The 22,435-nt window shown below is 40.9% G+C and overlaps 1 protein-coding gene across 1 annotated transcript in view; it reads right to left on the bottom strand.

Moving 5' to 3' along the window:
- Positions 1-22,435, bottom strand: part of kat6b (K(lysine) acetyltransferase 6B) — a 173,179-nt gene that overhangs the window by 114,606 nt on the left and 36,138 nt on the right. Inside the window, exon 3 of the mRNA XM_052041588.1 lies at positions 15,274-15,382. Within this exon, the coding sequence (XP_051897548.1) occupies positions 15,274-15,382 (109 nt within the window). The remainder of the gene's footprint in view (positions 1-15,273; positions 15,383-22,435) is intronic.

The raw sequence follows: 22,435 nt of genomic DNA on the forward strand, positions 1-22,435 counted from the left end.
CCATACCACACACATCCTAACTTGGAAATATATTGCTGTTCCTTCACCATCGCTGGGTCAAAATCCTGGAACTCTCACCCTAACAGCATTATGGGTATACTCACATCTCAGGAACTGCAGCAATTCAAGAAGGCAGTTCACCACCACCTTCTCAAGGGCAACTAGGAATGGGCAATTAAGTGCTGACTCAGGCTGCAAAGCCCACATCCTTTGAATGAATATAAAAATATAATCACATTTGCCTGCATCAAGTCCAAAGTCCTCCATGCCTTGGTTATTCAAGTACTTGTCCAGGTGCTGTGAGAGTATTTGCCTCCACAACCTCTTCAGGCAACACATTTCAGACTCCAACCATCTGCTGTGTGAAATTCCCCTTCAAATCCCCTCTAAACCTCTGATGTCTCACCTAAAACCTATGCCATCTTGTCTTAAACACCCCCATCACGGCAAAAAGATTCGTACCATACAACAGAGAACAGTAAAGCATAGGAACAGGCCCTTCGGCCAATGATATAGGTGCTGACCATGATGCCAAATGAAACTAATCCCATCTGCCTGCCCATGATCCATATCCCTCCATTCCTCTCATGTTCATGTGTCTGTCTAAATGCCTCTTAAAAGCCACCATCATGCCTGCTTCCACAACCACCCCAGCAGCACATTTCAAGCTCTTACCACTCTGTGTAAAAAAAAAACTTTCCTTCTCTCACCTTAAAGCTATGCCCTCTAGTATTTAACATTTCTACCCTGGGAAAGAGAATCTATCTACCTTATCTGTGCTTCTGTTAGACCTCCCCTCAGGCTTCAATGCTCCAGAGAAAACAATCCAAGCTTGTCCAACTTCTCCTTATATCTAATACTCTCTAATCCGGGCAGCATCCTGGTGAACCTCCTCTGCACCCTCTCCAAAGCCTCCACATCCTTCTTGTAATGCGGTGACAAGAACACAATACTCTAAATGCAGCCTAACTAAAGTTTTATACAGCTGAAGCATGACTTCCTGACTTTTCTACACAATGCCCGAATCGATGAAGGCAAGCATGCCATACACCTTCGTTATCACCCCATATACTTGTGTTGTCGCTTTCAGGAAGCTATGGACTTGGACCCCAAGATCACCTCTGTACATCAATGCTCTCAATGGTCCTTTCATTTACTGTGACGTTCCCCTTACATGTGGCCTCCCAGATTAAACCTCACCTGCCCTTTCACTGCCCATATCTGCAACTGATATATATCCTTCTGTATCCTTTGACAACCTTCTTCACTATCTACAATTCCAGCAATTTTTGTGTCAGCTGCAAACTTAATCAGTCCACCTACATTTTTGCCCAAGTCATTTATATACATCACAAACAACAGAGGTCCCAGCACTGACCCTTGTGAACAGCACTGGTCATAGACCTCCAGTCAGAACACCCCCCCACCACTACCCTCTGTCTTCTATGGCCAAGCCAATTTTGAATCCAATCTAAGTTGGCCCAAAGGGTCTGTTATGACTCTATGATATACCATCACTGGGGATCCCATGCATCTAATTTGCTGGACTAGCCCACCATGAGAGACCCCGTCAAATGTCTTACTAAAATCCAAGTTGACAACATCCACTACCCTATCTTCATCAATCATTTTTGTTAACTCCTCAAAGAACACAATCAAGTTTGTAAGACATGATCTGCCCTGCACAAAGTCATGCTAATAATGCCATGCTTTTCCAAAAGTGAGTAAATCTTATCCCTCTGAATCCTCTCCAACAGCTTACCTACCTCTGATGTGAGTCTCACTGACCTATAATTTCCTGGATTTTTCCTACTGCCCTTCTTAAATAAAGTGACAACACTGGCTACTCTCCTGTCATCTAAGACCTTGCCTGTGGCTAGAGGGGATACAAAGATCTTTGTCAAGGCCCCAGCAATCTCCTCTCTTGCCTCTCTCAACAACCTGGAATAGATCATCAGGCCCTGGGTACTTATCCACCTTAATGTTCTTCAATAAACCCAACAACGTCTCCTTCTTGATCTCAAGATGCCCTAGATTATTAGCATATCCCACACTGATCTCCCTGTCCTCCATGTCCTCCTCCTTGGTGAATACCAATGCAAAGTAATCATTTAGTACCTTGCCCACATCCTCAGGCTCCAGGCATAAATTCCCTCCTTTACCCTCAAGTGGTCCTACCCTCTCTCTAGATTTTCCTTAATCCTACTTGCCAAGTACACTTCATGGCCCTTATGATTCTACCTCATAAATTGTAAATACCTTTAATTAGGTCACTCCTCACTCCTCAGCCTCCTTTGTTCCTGGGCAAACAAACTCAGCCATTCCGTTTTCTCCTTATAATTGAAATGTTCCAATCCCAGCACCATCCTGGTAAATCTCCTCTGCACCATCTCCAGTGTAATCACAACTTTCCTATAGTGCTGCAAGTAGAACAGCACACAATATTCCTGCTGGTACCTATCCAGTGTTTGATAAAGTTGCAACACAACATCCCAGTTCTTATATTCAAAGGCACGGTCAACGTCTTAACCCCCTTCCTCAGCTATTTTTCTGGCACATTGATGACTATTGGTGTTACTTCCTGCATTCATATAAGACTCAAAAATGTCATGACTTTCGCAACCACCTGTGCTGCCGCTTTTAGGGATCTATAGAATTGTACCTTAAGGTTTCCCTGTTCATCAACCTTCCTTTGGGCCCTAATATTTACTATGTCCAACCTTTATTTCACCTTCCAATATGCATCACTTTGCACTTTTTGGGACTAAGTTCGATATGCCATTGCTTCACCCAACTTTTCAGCTAATCTTTTTCATGCTTTAACCTTAGACAACTTTCCTCACCATCTCCAATTTTCATATCATTTGATAACTTATCACGTCTCCTACATTCACACACAAGTCGTTGATGTATCTCACAAGAATCAAATGTCTCAGCCCTGATCTTTTGGTTCACCACAAGTCAGAGGCTTCCAATCAGAAAAGCAACCCTCCACCACCACCCTCTGCCTCCTATTACCATGCCAATTTTGAATCCAAGTTGCCAGCCTGCCCTGGATCTCATGGATCACTGGCCCAATTTACCACACGGGATCTCAAAGGTCCTAATGAAGACCACATAGAAAATAACTACCACATTCCTCTCATAAATGTACTCAGTTACCTCTGCAAAAAATTCATCAAATTTGCGAGACAGGATTTCCCATGATCAAAACCATGCCAACCATCTCCAATCAATTTACCCCTCAGCCTCCTTTGCTCCAGGGAAAACAGTCCTAGCCTATCTTGCCTCTCCTTACAACTCAAGCCCTCTAGTCCCAGAAACATCCTTGTGAATCTTTCCAGTACCCTCTCTACCTTAATCACATCCTATAGTATGGAGACCAGAACTGCACGCAACATTCCAGGTGCAGTCTCACCAACATTTTGTAGAGCTTTAACATGACGTCCTAACTCTTGTACTCAATGACCTCTCTGATGAAGGCAAGCATGCCATACACCTTCTTCACCACCTTGACTACCCGTGTCACCACTTTCAGGGAACTATGTACTTGTACCCCTTGATCTCTCTATTCTTAACACTCACCAGGGTCATTCATTGTGCAAGTTCTACCCTGGTTAGACTTCCCAAAATGCCTCACTTTGCACTTGTCAGTGTTAAATTCGATCTGCCATTCCTTTGACTACTTTTCCAGTTGATCTAGAACACAAATTATGGTAAATTAGAGGATTACAAAATTATGAGTGGTATAGATAGGGTGAATGCATGTAGGCTTTTTCCCCTAAGGTTGGGTGAGACTAGAACTAGAGGATATTTTAAAGGTGAAATATTTAAGGGGAATCTGAGGGGAAACTTCTTCACTCAGAGGGCGGTACGAGTGTGGAATGAGCTGCCAGGGGAAGTGGTAGATGCGGGTTCAACTGTAACATTTAAGAGAAGTTTGGATAGGTACATGGATAGGAGGGGTTTGGAGGGCTATGGCCCAGGTGTAGGTCGATGGAACTAGGCAGAAGATCAGGTCAGTGGAAGCGCCTGTTTCTGTGCTGTAGTACTCTATGATGCTGTGAAAAATCATTTAGACAACCCTTTTCACTGTCCACCACATCACCAATTTCATCCATAAATGTACTCATCATGCCAAATACTCAGCCAAAATCGTTAATCTATATGATCAACAGTGGACCCACACAGACCTGTGCAGCACACCACTGGTCACAGGCCTCCAATATGAGAAAAAATCCTCCACTACCACCCTCTGTCACCTTCCATCAAGCCAATTTTGTATATTTTATATTCTCTTTATTCCTCGAGATTTCCCCTTTTTCTGTTGCCTATGCCTGTCCTTTTCCTTCTTCATCAACCGCATAACATTTGTATCATCCAGGTCTCCTCTATCATGCCATCTTTCATCCTCACATGAGCACATTGGCCCTGATCTCTCACAGCCTCACTTTTAAAGGACACCCACATTAGATTTTTTTTACCCACAAGCAGCTGCTCCCAATCTCCTTTCACCAGGTCCTGTCTTATGTTATTGAAAACAGTTTTCCCCCAATTCAAGGCTCTAACTTGTGGACCATCCTTACCCCTGTCCATAACTAACTTGAAACTTCAAGAATTTTATCACTATTCCTAAAATACTCCCTGACTGACACTCCACTTCTTGCCTGGCTTTACTTCCTAAGCTTAAGTCAAATAGATCACTTTCTCTTGTATGATCATCTATTTAGTGGCTCAAAAAACTCTCCTGGATGCACTTACACTTTTCTGTGAGTTGTCTACAAATTTGCTTTTCTGCATCCTGCTGACTGTTCGGTTGTCTGTAGTATAACCTCAGCAAAGTGATCACCCCTTTCTTATTTCTAAGTTTTACCCACATGGTTTCAATGGAAGAACCTTCCACGACATCCTCCTTGAGTATTGCTGTTATGTTCTCCCTAATCAATATTGTGATGCCTCCTCCTTTTATTTTTAAAAATCTCCTCCTCCCCCACCTCCCCATCACTTCTATACCCATTGAAATGCCAGCTGCATTTTTTTTCCCAAATCATGTTTCCGTGATTGCACTAATATTACCTTATTCCTCCCCATAGCCTTAGAATCACCATTCAAGTTAAAAGAATTTGTGGATCTGATACAACGTCTGACCTGACACGATCTCATAGCACATTCCCCAATGTAACTGCTGGCAAATTTCAGCAAGTTCCTGCTCCAAGATCCTGAATTATGCGCAGCCAGGAAGTGACTGGCAGAAATTGGCCAGTAAGTTTGGATCTTCTGCATTCTTAAGAAAATATGAAACTTTTGCTGAGAAGTGTTAGCAGTCCACGAATATTACTGGTATTGTGTTCCATTTACTTTAACGTAAGCTTGAAAAAGACCTTATTTGAACAAACTATTCCTCGATTGCACTCCCCAGCTCTAACTATTCAGCAGCCTCTCAATGTCATGAAATTCATACCAATGAAAAGTTCATACATGGAGTGATAAGTTCCGCAGACTGGTCAGAGGATTGTATGGAAGCATTCATGAACTGAAAATCTGCCAAAATACTTTTATAAGCCATGAAGTAGCCACTTTTATTCAAGGTGCTGCCAAAGTCAACCTTGGTTTAGTCAGTAGGAGGAGTAACCATCTAACTAAATCAAACTTCCTTTAAAGACATTTCTGACCTTTGTAAATTAAATCTGACTATACTGCTTAATCTGTCAAATAAAAAAATTCATAGTCAGAGTGAATAAATAATGTGTACCATTGTTGTGCTCCAGGGATGCTCTTTTTAGAACCACTTTACTTTTTGTTGTTTTTCCATGTGAACTATGGTCTATTAGGAACTGGACTTCATTCTGCTTCAAAAAAATTCTGCTAATTTTGATTATGTTACAAATTCTAGTTTGGTTTACTTTGTTCTTATTTAGTATTATGCATATTTTCTATCGTGAAAACCAAATCCAAACCTACTCAAACTCTTTGACAAACAGTCCAAGTATACACAAGTTATCACTGTCATATGGAGCTGCATTTTCAAATTGACTACATTACAGAATTCAGAGTTTTCAAATAAAAATCTAATAACAAGATATTTTGACAAGGTTTAGTCACTGAGTTGAAAAGCACAGCGACGGGCCCTTTGGCTTACCATGTTTCATGCCACTTGATTTGCCCATTTACACACGTCACATTTGCTTGCATTAGGTAGCCTTACCGAGTGGGTAAGAACATTTTCTCACTGCCTGCTTTCAAAAGCTAGGGAGCATTACGTTTGCTACTCCAATCATTATAATATTTACAAAATTGCCAGCAAAATGTACCTGCACATTTCATATACAAAACAGAGCCCACCACAATCCCCTCCAAAAAGGAAATAGAATTCCTTGTTCAGAATTTTCAGCATCACCCAGAACACATTGAAAACAGGAGGAGATTTTGATGGTGGAGGGACAGCGGTGGTATTAGATGTAGGGGTTATTAAATAGGGAAGGCGTGGAGGAAGAGTTGCATTATTGACTAAGGAAACAATTATGGCTGTGAGGAGGGAAAGGAGGGGTAGATCAACAAATGAAGTAATGAGTTAAAATGATAGACAAAAATAAGGATCAATCACACTGCTGGAATCTCAAATATTAGCCCTCTTGATGCAGACAATCACTACCAGGTTTCACTGACAGATTCAGGTATCGCAGTATTCTAATTCATGACCCACAAATCTGACCACAAAAATACCAATGTGGGATACCTACTTACTAGTCAGAGTTTGTTTCTCTTTTCTTTCCACAGTTTCCTTTCAGCCTCAAAGTGGAGGCCCCCTCCAAAGCTGGTCCCTTCATGGAGGTTTGGGTGCCAATGAGACCTGGTTGCTGGCAAGCTCTTTCTGGTCAATGATGTCTGTTGTCTTCTTCATTTTTGCCTTTTGAGTGTCTTCACAGAGTTTCTTATGATTGTGACAGATAAAAAAAATTGGCTGCTTCCACCAGGCTCTCACTTTCTCACTATCCATTTCTGACTCTTGCTTTCCCTTTCTCAAATACTTTTATCTCATGATTAATTAGAAACCAATATCCAGTACAGATTCACACAGCTATCTTGATTACAACTTCTATCCTAGCTTCCTGCAAGGACCATTCTATTCTCTCAGTTTCTCCAAAATTATCCTATCTGTCCTGATCACAACACTTTCTACATTTGTGATTCTGGGATGTCCTCTTTTTCCTTAACTATGCTTTCCCCTCCATCATGGTTAACAGGGCTCTCAACATTTGTTCTACTTCCTGTACTTCTGCTCTCACTCCTCTCCTTCAACCACAGCAAAAAAAAAGGTTTCCCTTGCTTTATCTTCCACCCCGTGAACTTCCGTATTCCATAGAGCATTCACTGTAACTTCTGCCACATTTGATGTGTTTTCTGCCACCTTCTTCCCTTTCAGCGTTTTGAAGGGACTGTTTCCTCTGTGACACCCTGGTTCACTCTTCCAAGTCCACTAACACCGTCTCAGAACCTTCCATGTAACTGCACTAGACGCAATATCAACCCTTTCCATCTTCCAGGGACCCAAGCACTTCTTCCGATTTGTCCTATTTGGTGTCTTGATCCTAAAGGACTGCCCAAGGATGATTTTCTTCCACTCCAGTTCTGTTGGTTCTGAGGTGACTGATGAGATGATTATGGAACTTACAGACTGCTGTAGATGGGGCAGGTGGACAGTTTGGAAGGTGATATGCATCTTTCGGCATCTACGCTGATTTTCTGAGCGCTTCCACGTGCGACCAAAGTTCTTGGTGCCAACCCGAATGTCCCTTCTCCAGTTTGAGGCATAGACCAGGGGATTCCCAAATGTCAGTGCAGTTTTTACACTTTCTGAAGGAAGCTTTGAGAACACTGTTCAATCTTTTCCTTTGTCTTTTACCATGATAGGGCTTGGAAGAGTGTACACATTTCAGGAGGCTGTTTTTGGGCATGCAATTGGCACAGCCTGCCCAATGGAGACATCAGAGTTTGCTCAAGGCCTCAGAGCTGGAGATGTTGGCTTGGGTGGGGATGCTGACATTGGTTTGCTTACCCTGCCAGTGGTTTTGGAGGATTTTGGAAAGTTAGTATTGGTGGCATCTTGCTCATGATTTGGCCAAGTTTCAGAAGCATACAGGAGGGTGGAATCATTGCTATCTGGTACAGCATGAGCTTGGCATCACGTCTGAGATCTTGATCTTCAGCACAGTGAGGAGTCTTCCCCTCTTGGTCGGTATAGACTAGTTGGGCTGAAGGACCTGTTTCCATGCTGGCGCACCATTACAGAGAGGAGTCATACAGCACAGAAACCGGCCCTTCGGCCCAACTGCTCCTTGCCGACCAAGGTGTCCATTCAAGCTAGTCCCATTTGCCATTATTTGACCCATAACCTTCTAAACTTACCAATCCATCTACCCCTCCATCTGTCTTTTAAAAGTTGTTATTGTACCTGCCTCAACCACTTCCTCTGGCAGCTCATTCCACATACATACCACCCTTTGTGTAAAAACGTTGCCCTTCAACTTCCTATTAAATCTTTCCCCTTGTACCTTAAATCCATGCCCTCTAGTTCTTGATTCCCCAAGCCTGGGAAAAAGACTGTGTGCATTTGCCCTACCTATGCCCCTCAACTCTATAAGATCACCTCTCAGTCTCTTACGCTCCAAAGAATAAAATCCTAGTTTGTCCAACCCCTCTCTATAACTCAGTTCTTCAAGTCCTGGCAACATCCTTATAAATCTTTTCTATATTCTTTTTAGTTTAATAACATCTTTCCTAGAGCAGGACGACAAAAATGAACACAATACTCCAAGTACGGCCTCACCAGCATCTTGTGCAACTGCACCATGACCTCCCAACTTTTATACTCAGTGCCCTGACTGATGAAGGCCAGCATGCCACCATCCTGACTACCTGTGACTCCATTTTCAGGGAGCCATGTACTTTAACTCCAAGGTTCCTCTATTCTACAACAGTTCTCAGGGCCCTACCGTTAACTGTGAAAGTCCTACCTGGATTTGACTTTCCAAATGCAATACTTCGCACTTATCTGAAGTGAACTCCATTCCTCAGCTGGCTTACTCAGCTCATCAAGATCCCACTGTAATTTTTGATAACCTTCTTCACTGTCCTCTAAACCACCTATTTTAGTGTCATTTACAAACTTACTAACCATGCCTTATACATTCTTATTCAAATCGTTGATATTGATGACAAACAATAATGAGTCTGCACCAACCCAAGGCAAACCACCAGTCACGGGCTTTCAGTCCAAATAACAACCTCCACTATGACCCTCTGCTTCCTACCATCAAGCCAATTGTGTATTCAATTAGCTAACTCTCCCTGGATTCCATGCGACCTAACCTTCTAGAGCATCCTACTATGTGAAACCTTATCAAAGGCCTTACTGAAGTCCACAAAAACCATGTCTACCGCCCTGCTCTCATCAACCACCTTGGTCACATCATCAAAAAAGTTCGCAAGACACGTTCTCCCATGCTTGTCCTATGCTGACTACCCATAATCAACCCCCATCTTTCCAAATGTGTGTGCATCTTATTCCTCAGAATCCTCTCCAGTAACTTACCTACCACAGATGTTAGACTTACTGGTCTATAGTTAACCAGGTTTTTCTTTGCTGCCTTTCTTAAATGAAGGCACAACATTCGCTCCCCTCCAGTCTACCAGCATCTCACCCATGGATAACGATGATGCAAATATCTCAGCCAGGGCTCCTGCAATTTCTTCTCTAGCCTCCCAGTGTTCTTGGATGTACCTGGTCAGGCTCTGGAGATTTGTCCACCTTCATACATTTTAAGATGTCCCGCACCTCCTCTACTGTAATGCAGACTATCCGCAAGACCTCCCCATTAACTATTCCTAGTTCTGAAGTCTTCACATCTTTCCCCACAGTAAAAACAGAGGAGAAATATTCATTGAGGACCTTGCCCATCTCCTGCAGCTCCACACAAAGATACCCATTTTGGTCTTTGAGGGGCCCTATTCTCTTTCTGGTTACTCTTTTTCCCTTAATATACTTATAAAATGTCTTTGGATTCTCCAAAGGTGGATAATCTTTAGCTATGGAATGATAGTGAAAAGTTGCTAAGATGGGTAGAGCAATGGCAGATGGAATTTATTCCTTGGTAAGTGTCAGGTGATGTATTTTGGGAAGACTAGTAAGGCAAGGACACAAAGTGAATGGCAGAGCACTAGGGAGCGTTGAAGAAAGAGAAACATGAGTGCACAAGTTCAAGGACCCGTGAGGTGGTAGCACGTGGAGCAAGGAGGTGAAGAAAGCATACGAGATACTTACCTTCATTAGCTGGGGCTTAGAACAAGTACAGGGAAGGTACAACTTTACAAATTTTAGTTAGGCCACAGCTGGAATACAATGTGGAGTTCTGATTGCTATACTACAGAAAGTGTGTGATTCCATTGCAGAAGGTGCAGAGGAGTGTTTTAGTTATGCTGGGTTTGTTTTCCTTGGAGTTGAGGAGATTGAAGGGGGGATCTGATAGAGGTATCAAAGTCAAAGTCGAGTTTATTGTCATATGCAGAAGTACATGCGTGCACAAGTGCAATGAAAAACTTACTTGCAGCAGCATCACAGGCACATCACATCAAATCAGCAGCATTCACAAGAAAAACAGATTATACACAATTTTTGCAAGAAAGGACACTTAGGACAAAAGAAATGTCCATTGTAGAACAAAGTGATCATAGTGTTGCTATACTGGGGTAGTGATTAGGGTTGTGCAGGTTGATTCAGGAACCGAATGGTTGAAGTGAAGTAGCTGTTCTTGAACCTGGCGGTGTGGGACTTCAGGCTTCTGTACCTCCTGCCTGATGGTAGCTCCGAAAAGATGGCATAGCCTGGATGGTGGGAATCTTTGATGATAGAGGTTGCTTTCTTGAGGGAGCACCTCATGTAGATACTACCAATGATTTATATCAAATTGTGAGAGGTATAGATAGATAATAGGAACTTTTCCCCCATAGTAGGGGTGCTTAAAAATTAGAGGGCTTAGGTTTGGGCTAAGGGTAAGAGATTTAGTGAGAATCTGCAGCCCAAGACTATTCCCTTCACCATTAATACCATCAATTTTCATGTCATTTGCAAATGTATTAATCATACCTCCTCCTTCATATCCAAACTATTAATGTACAATACAAACAGCAAGGGTACACCACTGGTCACAGGCTTCCACTTACAAAAGCAACCCTCCAACATCATCTTCTGTCTATTACCAAGCCAATTTTGGATCCAATTTGCCAAATTGCCTTAGAACTCACGGGCGCTATGCGAGACCTTGTCAAAGGTTTTACTGAAATTCATGTAGACCACATTAAACATATTATCCCTGTCATTTTAAATTTTTTTGAAGCGGTAACAATCATATTGGTCAGATAGGTTCTCCCCTAACCAAGACATGCTGACTACCTTTGATTAATTGCCTTTTGAAACAAATTTTCTCCAATAGTTTCCCTTCAGTGGTCTTGGAGAGTGAGGGTCAGCGAGTCTCAACACTGGCCTCTGATTGAATGGTATGATGGTTGCAGTCAGGTAGGTGGTGAGTATTTGCATTTAAATACAAACAAAGACTAAGGTACATTTTAAGGGCCTATTCTAAAAACTATGGCAGGAGAGCTCAGAACCTTGCAGCATGTAGGAATTCTGAGACACTCCTTGCAGTCTGGGTGACCACATGTGTAAGAAATGCCTCCAGTTTAATCAGCTTGAGCTCAGGCTCGAAGTACATTGTGAGGCTGAGTTACATAAATAGTACATTTTTAGAACTGGTACCCCACAGCTTAAGAACAGGTGCTGAGAGAAGGAACAGGTGACCACCAGACAGAAGAAAGGAGACAGGCAGGTAGTCAGGAAAACCTAAGAATGCATCTCACTCTAAAACTATTCTTCCATGTTGGAAAATGGTGGGGTTAATGTATCTCTCAGGAGTTTGGCCAGAGCCAAGATCATGGCATTGTGGATGGCTCAGCTGCACGGGGGGAGGGAGGAGCAAGAGTCTAAAGACAATAGTGGTAGGAGACCCAATAATGAGGGGAATAGACGGACATTTCTGTGGCCCTGAACATGAACCCAGGATAGTGTGTTACCTCCCTGATGCCAGGTTCATGGATGTCACAGAGCAGTTGTAGGGCATTCTAAAAAGGGGAAGGTGAACTGCCAGAGGTTGAGATTCACATTGATACTAACATTATTGGTTAAAAAGAGGCATGTAATATAAATTTCAGGAGCTAGGTAGCAGATTAAAGAGCAGGATCTCTAAGGTCATACTCTCTGGATTACTTCTGGTTCTACATGCTACCTATAGAAATAGGTTAGATGAAAGTGTGGCCAAAGAGGTTGTGCAGGAAGAAGGGCTTTAGATTTTTGGATCATTGGGATGTTCCTGGAGAAGCTGGAACACGTACAAGTTGGATGGGTTGCACCTGAACCAAAATAGGTCCAATATCCTTGCAGGAAGGTTTGCTGATGCTATTGGGAAGGGTTAAACTGATGTGGTATTGGACACTTAGTAGATATATAGTTGGGCAGTGGGTTGGGGTACGGTCAAATATAGGCAGAGCAGACATGGGCACGATAAGCCACATGGGAGAAATGAAGGCTACGCTGCATCTATTTTAGTGCAAGGAGTCCAAGTATTAAGGCGGATGAACTGATAGTGATCATAACTCTTTACTTAAGACATAGAAAGGATGGTTCAGAAATTATGGTCCTGAATTGGGTGAAGGCTAATTTCAATTTCATAACACAGGTCCTGGCAAAAGTAAACTGGGAGCAGCTACTTTCAGGCAAGTCTGCAATTGACAAATAATTTAAAAGTGAAACAGTGGGAGTTTAGGGCCAATATGTCACCGCAAGGGTGAACAAAGAAAAATGCTTTCATCCAAAGAGTTGCGGTTGCCTGAGGTGGAGGCATTGGAAACTCAGAATTACATTTCAAAGTATCTGGATGATCACTTGATGTGCTATAACCTACAAAGCCAGAGACTGGGATCTGATGTAGTTGTTTGCCCAGCATGGATATGGGCCAAACAGCCCTGTCTGTGCCATAGTTTTCTGTAATTCCAAACTGGATGCAGGGAAAATGGTGACAATTGTTCCCATTTTCTTGTATCCCCCCCGGGAGAATTGCTTTGCTATTCCTTTGGTTATAGGTGTTCTTTAATTCTAAGTAGAAAATGAATGCTAAACTTTACGCAGTTCTGTGCTGTACATATATGCTTCATAGATCCTAGAGTTGAATGTCTAACTACTCAAAGATTTTCCTGGCAGTTAGACAGGCCACTATAACCACCTTTTTATGGATTGGATTTGACTCCAGTAATCATCCAAATTGACATCACATGGGAAAAGCAAGCACCAAGTAGTAAAACATTTGGGGAAACTGGCTGATGCAATGATGAGAAAGGTAATAACAGAGGGTTTCAGGGAAAGAATTTCAGATTGTGGTTTTGAAATAGCAGATGGCTCTGATCTATTCATGGGGGCAGGGAAAATGTCTAAAGAAAAAAAGGAAGTTTTATATTGTTAAGCAAAAGCAGATTTTCTAGACAGACCATCTTCAGTTTTCTGCACTGTTTCTTTTTCTTTTCCTACATCATTTACTTTATCTTCTGTTTTTTGTCTCAGATTCTTACTCATGACCCAATAATTTAACCAGATCATGTAGCTGCATATGTTACATACCTCTAAGTAACTTTACTGTGTTGATGAACACAGAATTCATATTCAAGTAATTTTGGCAGTCACCGTTTGCACTAACATTCTGTTCTCAGTGAATGATTCATCAGGTTCAATCCTTCTCACAAACTATCCCCACAAACTGTTTGTCACATGATTGGACTTCTCTCACTGCAGACAACTCCCAAAGTAAAGACAATGTAATAGGCAGTTCAGATGTTGATAACAAAACCAATGTGATTTCCTTTAGTGTAATGTTAGATGCTCCTTTTGGATTTTTTTTTATGGCTTATGGTTAAGTTCCAGGCTCTAAGACACATCTTTTTTCCCTCTTCTGATGTTGATTGCTGGCAGGTGCCAGTTTAGGGTGATCCCTGGCATCCAATGGTCCTGCATCTAGCAGGCTAACCAGGCAATGATATTGAAAGTTTCTCACAGACAGCACCAGGAGGTAAAAATGTCAAGTTTTAAATAGTATTTCACCTATTTTTCAGAATGCTAGGTAAAGAACATAATATAAATAAGTTAGATAAAATATCAATCCTTATGAAAATTGAATAATTCCATTATATTCTGAAATATTTATCTGAATAACTTAAAATGTTTTGTTTTTGGGGCAGAGGTCTTCTTAAGGAATAATTTTGTTAAATATAGATGTGATATTTGTCAGACTACAGTTTATCCATGTTAGAGGTACATCCTCAGCCTAAAAATGTTGCACATCAACACAGATCTGGACTTAAAATTTTAATAGTGGCAGTACTAGCTGTCAAATCTTTTTCTGAGATGCAAAAAGTAATTAGGACAACTAAGTTCTATATGAATTCCAGTGCAAACCTGTCAGTGTAAATGCTATAAGATTGGGAGCCAATGGCATTCCACTCATCTGGGCTGAGGCCTTGTGGTTTAACTTGTTGGATGTTTACTGGGCAACTTCCAGAATGGTGTTGCCAATAATCAATGGATAAATGCATAATGGGTTCTTCGGCTTACACAGGATCATTCAATTATGGGCAGCAGGGCAGCACTGAAGGTAGATCTGCTATCTTACAGCAATTTTGGCTCAATTCTAACCTCTGATGTTGTCTGTGTGGAGTAGGCATAGTCTCCCTTTGATTATGTGGAATTCCTCCAGCTGCTTTGGTTTCCATTACATCTTAAAGACAAGCTGGTCAGTAGGTTATTGGATATTGTAAAATGCCCCTAATGTAGTCTGGTGACAGGGGAATCAGGGAGGTGCTAAAGGGCATAGAATCGGTTACAGGGAAATATTGCTCCAAGAGCAGCAATAGACCTGATGGGCTGAATGGCTACATTTAAGTCATGAAGAAATATGTGATACGAAACATCGTTAATTCATCTGCTTAGTTCACGTCTTCCAAATGACACAAAACCATCCTTCACAGAATTTGTATGAAGGGACAGCACACAAATTTGAAGTGCTACAAATGCCTACAGAGTATCAGACAGGATATAAAGGTAAACCATACTTGTAATTAGGCATATTAATTTCTTTATATTTTTTGCACTACTACTGTACAAATGGTTTAACTCACCACTGCTACCACAGTCAGCGCAAGAGATGAGATCTTCAGCCTTTTTCTCTCGATTGCATTCCTTTGTCCCCAAGCAAAAACTGCAGATTGGAAAGGGATTTGCACGGGGCTGGAGACAAGAGAGTTACTCCATTTAATTTTTTGCCATAACTTTCACAATGAATCATACATTATAAATGATAAAAAATTATGCAATGACAAAATGTTTATTATAAAGTATGCATCATATTCAAATTATCTGGTTTAAAAGTGCATCATAATTTATCAATTTACTTTCTTCATTTTGGCACAACGAATTCCTTCGACATTCATTTGGATCAATGGATAGCATTTCAGTCAACCTAGAGCAATCAACAACGAACAAAGTTCATTACTATGGTTTGCATTGCTCATGCAGTCCACAAAATACCTTTGTCAGCTCAGGTTACACTTTAGATTATTTTTCCCTATAATTCAGATTAGTTTATTGTCATATCTATCAGGGTGCAATGAAATTCCTTACTCGTGGGAAGCTCATGGAGTAAACTGTATACATGGTAATAATAAATACAACAAACAACAGAATGGTACAAAGTAGTGCAAACTGAAATAGTCCAAAATGAAAGGCTGAAGTGATGCAACACACCATGAAGATGGACTGGATGGAAGAATGTGATGAGCCTGTGACGGACTGGACAGTGTTTACTACTTTCTGCAGATTCTAGCGATTCAGAGCACAGAAATTGCCATACCAGGCTGAAATTTAACCCTTCAGGATACTTTCTATGAACTTAATGGAATCCTCAACTTAATGTAAAAAGATCACTTTTTGTTTTCCATCTGCTACTAAAATTCAATGATCTGGTTACTACAGAACCAAAATAAAAAACTTTGGAAAGCATTATTAATTACCCTATTGTGAGGATTCAAAGTAGTATTGTTAAGTATTGTACTTTTGCAGCATGGCTTCTGAAACACATTTAATTTCCTGAATTGTATCTAAACAAGTCTGAATTACAAAATGACTCAGTTTTCTAATGATGAGTCAGCAACCTTGAACCTAGCCAAAAGAAGCATAACCAGACAATACTAACTTTGTAAACATCAAATTGCAAACATAGGAGTTACTCCACTTGGTCCCAGAAGTAATTCAGTAAGTAACCATTGGTTTGCTGCAATTATGTATTAATGACGTTTTAAAAAAAGTGATGTACGAGTCTGAGAAAAATGTAACTGTCAACATTCTAAGTGTAATGGATATCAAGCAAGCAATCTAGAAATAATAAACTTTTGAAGTGCCAAACAAACCTTGGGCTAAGATTAAAAAAGCTGTTATAGTTTTCTGCATCACTCAAGTCTCAAGGTAACTTAAGGTGCATACAAATGGTTGCTTCTAAATCTCTGGTGGATTGTAGTATTTAAGCCTCTGTTGTTGTCTGCTATGAAACAAAACAAATCAAAGGAAGATTTGGGATTTTATACATTAGTGAAAAATAGACTTTGAATGCACTACAAGGTAACAATCTTGTTTGGAAATAAAGAAAGGAACTTTGAACTGTTCAGGAGTTATGATGCAACTGGATTATAATCATGCAATACCTCTCCATTGGATTACCACATTGTTTTCTCCCCTATCCTACTGCTAAATGCACGCTCAGATCTGGGAGGAAAGGTTCGTTATAGTGAAGATTTAGACAGGAGAAATTAACCAAATTATAATTATTCAAATCCTAATATGGAGCTCATATTACCCAGGAACTTAAAATACTTACTTAACAAATCAGATGGATTTGGCAAAAATTTCCTCAATTTACTAGTTGAGTAGAAAACAAAATTATCCTTAACTTATTTTGCTGATGCAGAATAAATTTAATACTATAAACACAGCAAGTAATACAAAACAATTAGAAGAATAACGTTATAATAAAGATTACACCCCTTATCTAAATTCATTATCAAAGACTTCAATCCCCTTATATTTTTCTTTATTTATGTCCTGGTTTCACACACTAAGAGGTCTTGTACCAGACGACTCAAATCAATGATTTATTCCTTTTCAAGTCCAAGGCCCTAACCCTAACCATAAATGCAGCTGGTGCATGAAACACCATCAACAATAAAATCAAACATCATCCTGTGGGAAATACATGTCCCTGGAAGGCTGCTAAAATCCCCCATATAAATAAATTAACTTCCAATTTTCTATCACTAAAGTAAGGATTTTGGCTTACTACAATTGCACCAGCTTTATATTAGGGACATCTAAAACTAATTCTACTACCCTATTCTCTCTGCACAGTTCACATGTGTTCCTCTGCTTTCAAACATGGACTCCCCTCTTTGACTTTATCAGCTCTGGCTCAAGCACTACCCATGGCAATGATCCATGCTTGAAAACTCAGATGTGTACAGAAATTCCTCTAAATTCAACTTCTGTTCACTCTCATTAAAAATGTTATATTCTTAACTCTTCTTCATAAACTTAATAACCAAAAGAATGGTCTTCCTAATTCATTCTTTTAAAATTCTTGGTAAAATTTAAAAATCTATTATGAGCAATGCTTGTTCCAGTGAGTGTCTGATAAGAGCAAAGTTCTCAGGTCTCTGCCGTTTACTGTACATGTCCAGCCAGTATTAGATCCTATATGCAATACCTTAACACTTGTCTGGATTAAGTTCCATCTACCATCACAATTTGGGAGACTGGTCCGAAAGGTTAGGGCCTATGGGATCCAAGGTGGCAAATTGGTTCCAAACCTGACTTGGTGGTAGGAGATAGAGGGCGATGGTAGGAGTTGCCTTTGTGATTGGATGCCTGTGACAAGTGGTGTTCCACAAGGATCTGTGCTGGCACCCTTGCGATTTGTCATATTGATTTGGATGTGGATAGGAGGCATGATCAGTAGGTTTGCAGATGACACTAAGATTGGTGGCGTTGTAGGCCACAGCGTGATATCAATGTAATAGTGAAATGGGCTGAGAAATGGCAGATGGAGACTAGTCCTGATAAATGTGAAGTATCACATTTCGGGAATACAGCTGAGGCTAGGGCATACACCATTAATGGTAAAGTCCCAAGAAGTATTGAGCAACAGAAGACCATAAGGCATAGGAGCAGAATTAGGCCCTTTGAGCCTGCTCCACCATTCGATCATGGCTGATTTATTATTCCTGCTCAACCCCACTCTCCTGACTTCACCCTATAACTTTGAAGGAACCTCAGTATACAAGTCCAAAGATCTTTAAAGGTGGTACTGCAGGTAGATAATGTAGTTAAGACATATGGGATACCGACCTTCATTAGTCTGGGCACTGAACACAAGAGTAGGAAGGTTATGCTCCAGTTTTATAAAACATGGTTATCGAAGCTAGGGAATTCAGGAGAAAGGACAGTGACGTCCTGATACACATCGAAATTATCAGAGAAGTACTGGCGGCATTGAGGCACATACAGGTGAACAAATCCCTAGAGCCTCACCAAGTGTATACTAGAGTGCTATGGGAAGCAAGGGAAGAAACTGCATTGGCTCTGGCAGAGATTTTCTTATCTTCCTTGGCTTCAGTTGAGGTACCTGAAGACTGGAGGGTGTCTAATGGTGTGCCTTTATTTAAGAAGGGATGCAAGGACAAGCCAGGAAAGTACAGGCCAGTGAGCCCAACATCAGTGGTGAGAAAGTTACTGGAGGAGATGCTGAGAGGCAGGATCTATCTGCATTTAGAAAGCCAAGGACTGATTAGGGATAATCGGCATGGCTTTGTGTGTGGAAATAGTGTCTAATGAAGTTGATTCAATTTTTTTTTTTGAAGAGGTGACCAAGAGGATTGACGAGAGCAGGGCAACAGACGTCGTCTACATGGATTTTAGCAAGGCTTTTGACAAGGTTCCGCATGATAGACTGGCCAGGAAGGGGAGATTACATGGGATCCTGGGTGAGCTAACCAACTGAATGCAAAATTGGCTTGATGGAAGGAGATGGAAGGTGGTAATGGAGGGTTGTTTTTCCAGATTGGAGGCCTGTGACCAGTGGTGTGCCACTGGGATTGTGGCTGGTCCTCTACTGTTTGTCGCATATATTAATGATTTGAATGAGAATGTAGGTGGCATGATTAGTAAGTCTGGGGATGATGCCAAAATTGGTGGTGCGGTAGACAGTGAAGAAGGTTCTCTAAGTTACAACAGGATCTAGCTCAACTGGGAAAGCAGGCCAAGAGATGGCAGATGAAATTTAACTTGGGCAAATCAAAAATGATGCATTTTGGGAAGTTAAACCTGGGCAGGATGTACACAGTAAATGACAGAGCCCTGGGGAGTGTTGAAGAACAGAGGCGTAGGGGTATATGTACATAGTTTCCTGAAAGTGATGCCAGATAGACAAGGTGGTGCAAAAGGCATATGGCACACCTGCCTTCATCAGATGAAACAATTAGTACAAGAGTTAGGACATCATGTTACAGCTGCACAAGATGTTGATTAGACTGGACTTGAGTATTTTGTGCAGCTCTGGTCGCCATACTATGGGAAGGAGGTGATTAAGTTTAAGATGGTGCAGCAAAGATTCACAAGGATGATGCCAGGACTGGAGGGCTCAAGTTATAGTGAGAGACTGGAAAGGCCAGGACTGTTTTCCCCTGGAGTGAAGGAAGCCAAGGACTGACCTTGGAGAGGTTTAAAAAAATCATGAGGGGCATGAATAAGATGGATGGTCACAGTCTTTTTCCTAGGATAGGGGAGTCTAAAACTAGAGGGCACAGATTGAAGTTGAGAGGGGAAAGAGTTAAAGGGGACCTGAGAGGCACGTTTTTCCACACAGAGGGTGGTGGGTATATAGAACAAGATGCCAGTGGAAGTGGTAGAGGCAGGTACAATTACAATGTTTAAAAGACATTTGGACAGGTATATGGATAGGAAAGGTTTAGAGGGATATGGGCAAGAGATATGTGTTTCAGTACTGTATAATTCTATAACACTGGTCAGAACACAGCCGGAGTACTGCATGCAGATCTCTCACCACACGATGATATCTTTATTAGTCACATGTACATCAAAACACACAGTGAAATGTATCTTTTGCATAGAGTGTTCTGGGTGCAGCCCGCAAATGTTGCCATGCTTCCGGTGCCAACATACCATGCCCACAACTTCCTAACCCGTATGTCTTTTGGAATGTGGGAGGAAACCCACGCAGACACGGAGAGAATGTACAAACTCCTTACAGGCGGTGGCTGGAATTGAACCTGGGTCACAGGCACTGTAATAGCGTTATGCTAATTGCTACACTACAGTGAAAGAGTGATTGTGCTGGAGAGGGCGCGGAGGAGATTCACCAGGATTTGCCTGGGATGAAATGTTTTAGTTGAAAGAATGGAGAGGCTGGGTCTGATCCCCCTGGAGTGGAGGAGGTTAAGAGGACTACAATGAGAAATGCTAAACTGAATATTTTTTTCATAAAAACCTCAATAAATTCTTCTAGACAATATTAACTTTAGAAGTTGAAGAGTACTTAGAGCTATTGTATCAATTATTATTTACCTTTGATGTTTGTCTTTTAAAAAATTCTTTCATTACTTCATCTGAAAACATTATATTGTAATATACGAATAATGCCCTTGTGAATAGCTTGAATACTATTTGACACATTTTTTTCAAAAACATTATGAAAAGACAAAGCTGAGAATTGGGAGACGGTAGGACAGAGGGGAAATGAATCCTATGTCTTTTACAGCACATGATTCTTGTTCTGTTACAATGATCCTCAAATAACTGGCAATAAATGGAACTTCTTGAAATGTTTATGTTAATTTATAACAATAATAAAAGTAAAAAATTTTGTAGAGGGCATGTGTTTTCCTGAAGCATTAAGTAGGTATATCAGAAAACTATCTAAGCAGCAGTGATGGATCAGAAGAACAGATGAGTTGATATTCCAAAAATATACTCAGGATCATCAAATGGGAATAGCACTGAAATTATGAAGCAAGCCAAAAGTAAAATGATGAATGTGCACCCAGTCCAATGTTGATTTGGCTATCCTGCACATGTACAATTATGTGAAATAACCAAATGTACAGGAAGTGGAAATCATCTGCTGACAATACAATATCAAATCTTTGTGCTCTTCACCTTAACCATTAACTTCAGGAATATGGTAAATTTGGAGGAACACAACCTGGATATTTTAAAACTGATGACCAATGATCAGGTAGCCTCTGAATAAATAGATAATTTGAAACAGAAAGACTCTCCTTTAAGTCCTGCCAGTTATTCTAGTAAGTAACTTCAAGCTGGATCCTGAGAACATTGCTCTTTGCAACAGACTGCTAAAATGTGCAGCAAACATGGTATTAGTAAAGAACGTGTGACCGTGACAACTTGCAGAGAAGCTGGCATTTTTAGTTTATGGGTCAAATCATAATTGTGATGAATTATGGGAAGCTATGTCTTCTAGAGCTGTTTTGACCTATTTAGAGTTTGGAACAAACATTGCAGGATTATTTTTGAAATGACCAGATCCTTTTCCTCTTGGGATTCAGTGTTGTAAAGGAATAAGGGAACAACATGCAACTTTGCACTGTTGGCTAAGTGAACTTAATTTGATCTGGTCACCCCATTGTAGGAAGGATGTCTAGGCTTTGGACAGGATGCTGTCTGGATTAGAGGGCATGTGCTATGAGGAGAAGTTGAACAAACTTGGGTTGTTTTCTCTGGAGCAGTTTATAAGATTATAAGAGGCATAGATAGACAGGCAGTATCTTTTCTCCCCCCCAGAGTCGAAATGTCTAAAACTAGAGGGTACCGCATTTAAGGTGAGAGGAGGTAAATTCAAAAGAGATGTGCAGCACAAGTTTTGTTTAAACACAAAGTGGTGGGTGCTTGGAATGCACTGCCAGGGGTGGCAGTAGAGGCAAATGTGATAGAGGCATTAAGAGGTTCTTATACAGGCACATGAATACGCAGAGAATGGAGGGATATGGCATTGTGTAGGCAGAAGGGGTTAGTTTAGTTAGGCATTTAATTACTAGTTTAATTGTTTCAGTACAACACCATGTGCCAAAGGGTCTGTTCCATGTTCTTGATTGTCTTTATTCATTCTTCTATGTTCAGGACTAACAAGTGGAAAATGAGAGAAGTTACTTGAGTTTAATACATCTTACACATTCATCTTGATACTTGATGAAAATAAAA

The sequence above is a fragment of the Pristis pectinata genome, chromosome 30, assembly GCF_009764475.1.
Source record: "Pristis pectinata isolate sPriPec2 chromosome 30, sPriPec2.1.pri, whole genome shotgun sequence".
NCBI classification, from domain to species: Eukaryota; Metazoa; Chordata; class Chondrichthyes; order Rhinopristiformes; family Pristidae; genus Pristis; species Pristis pectinata.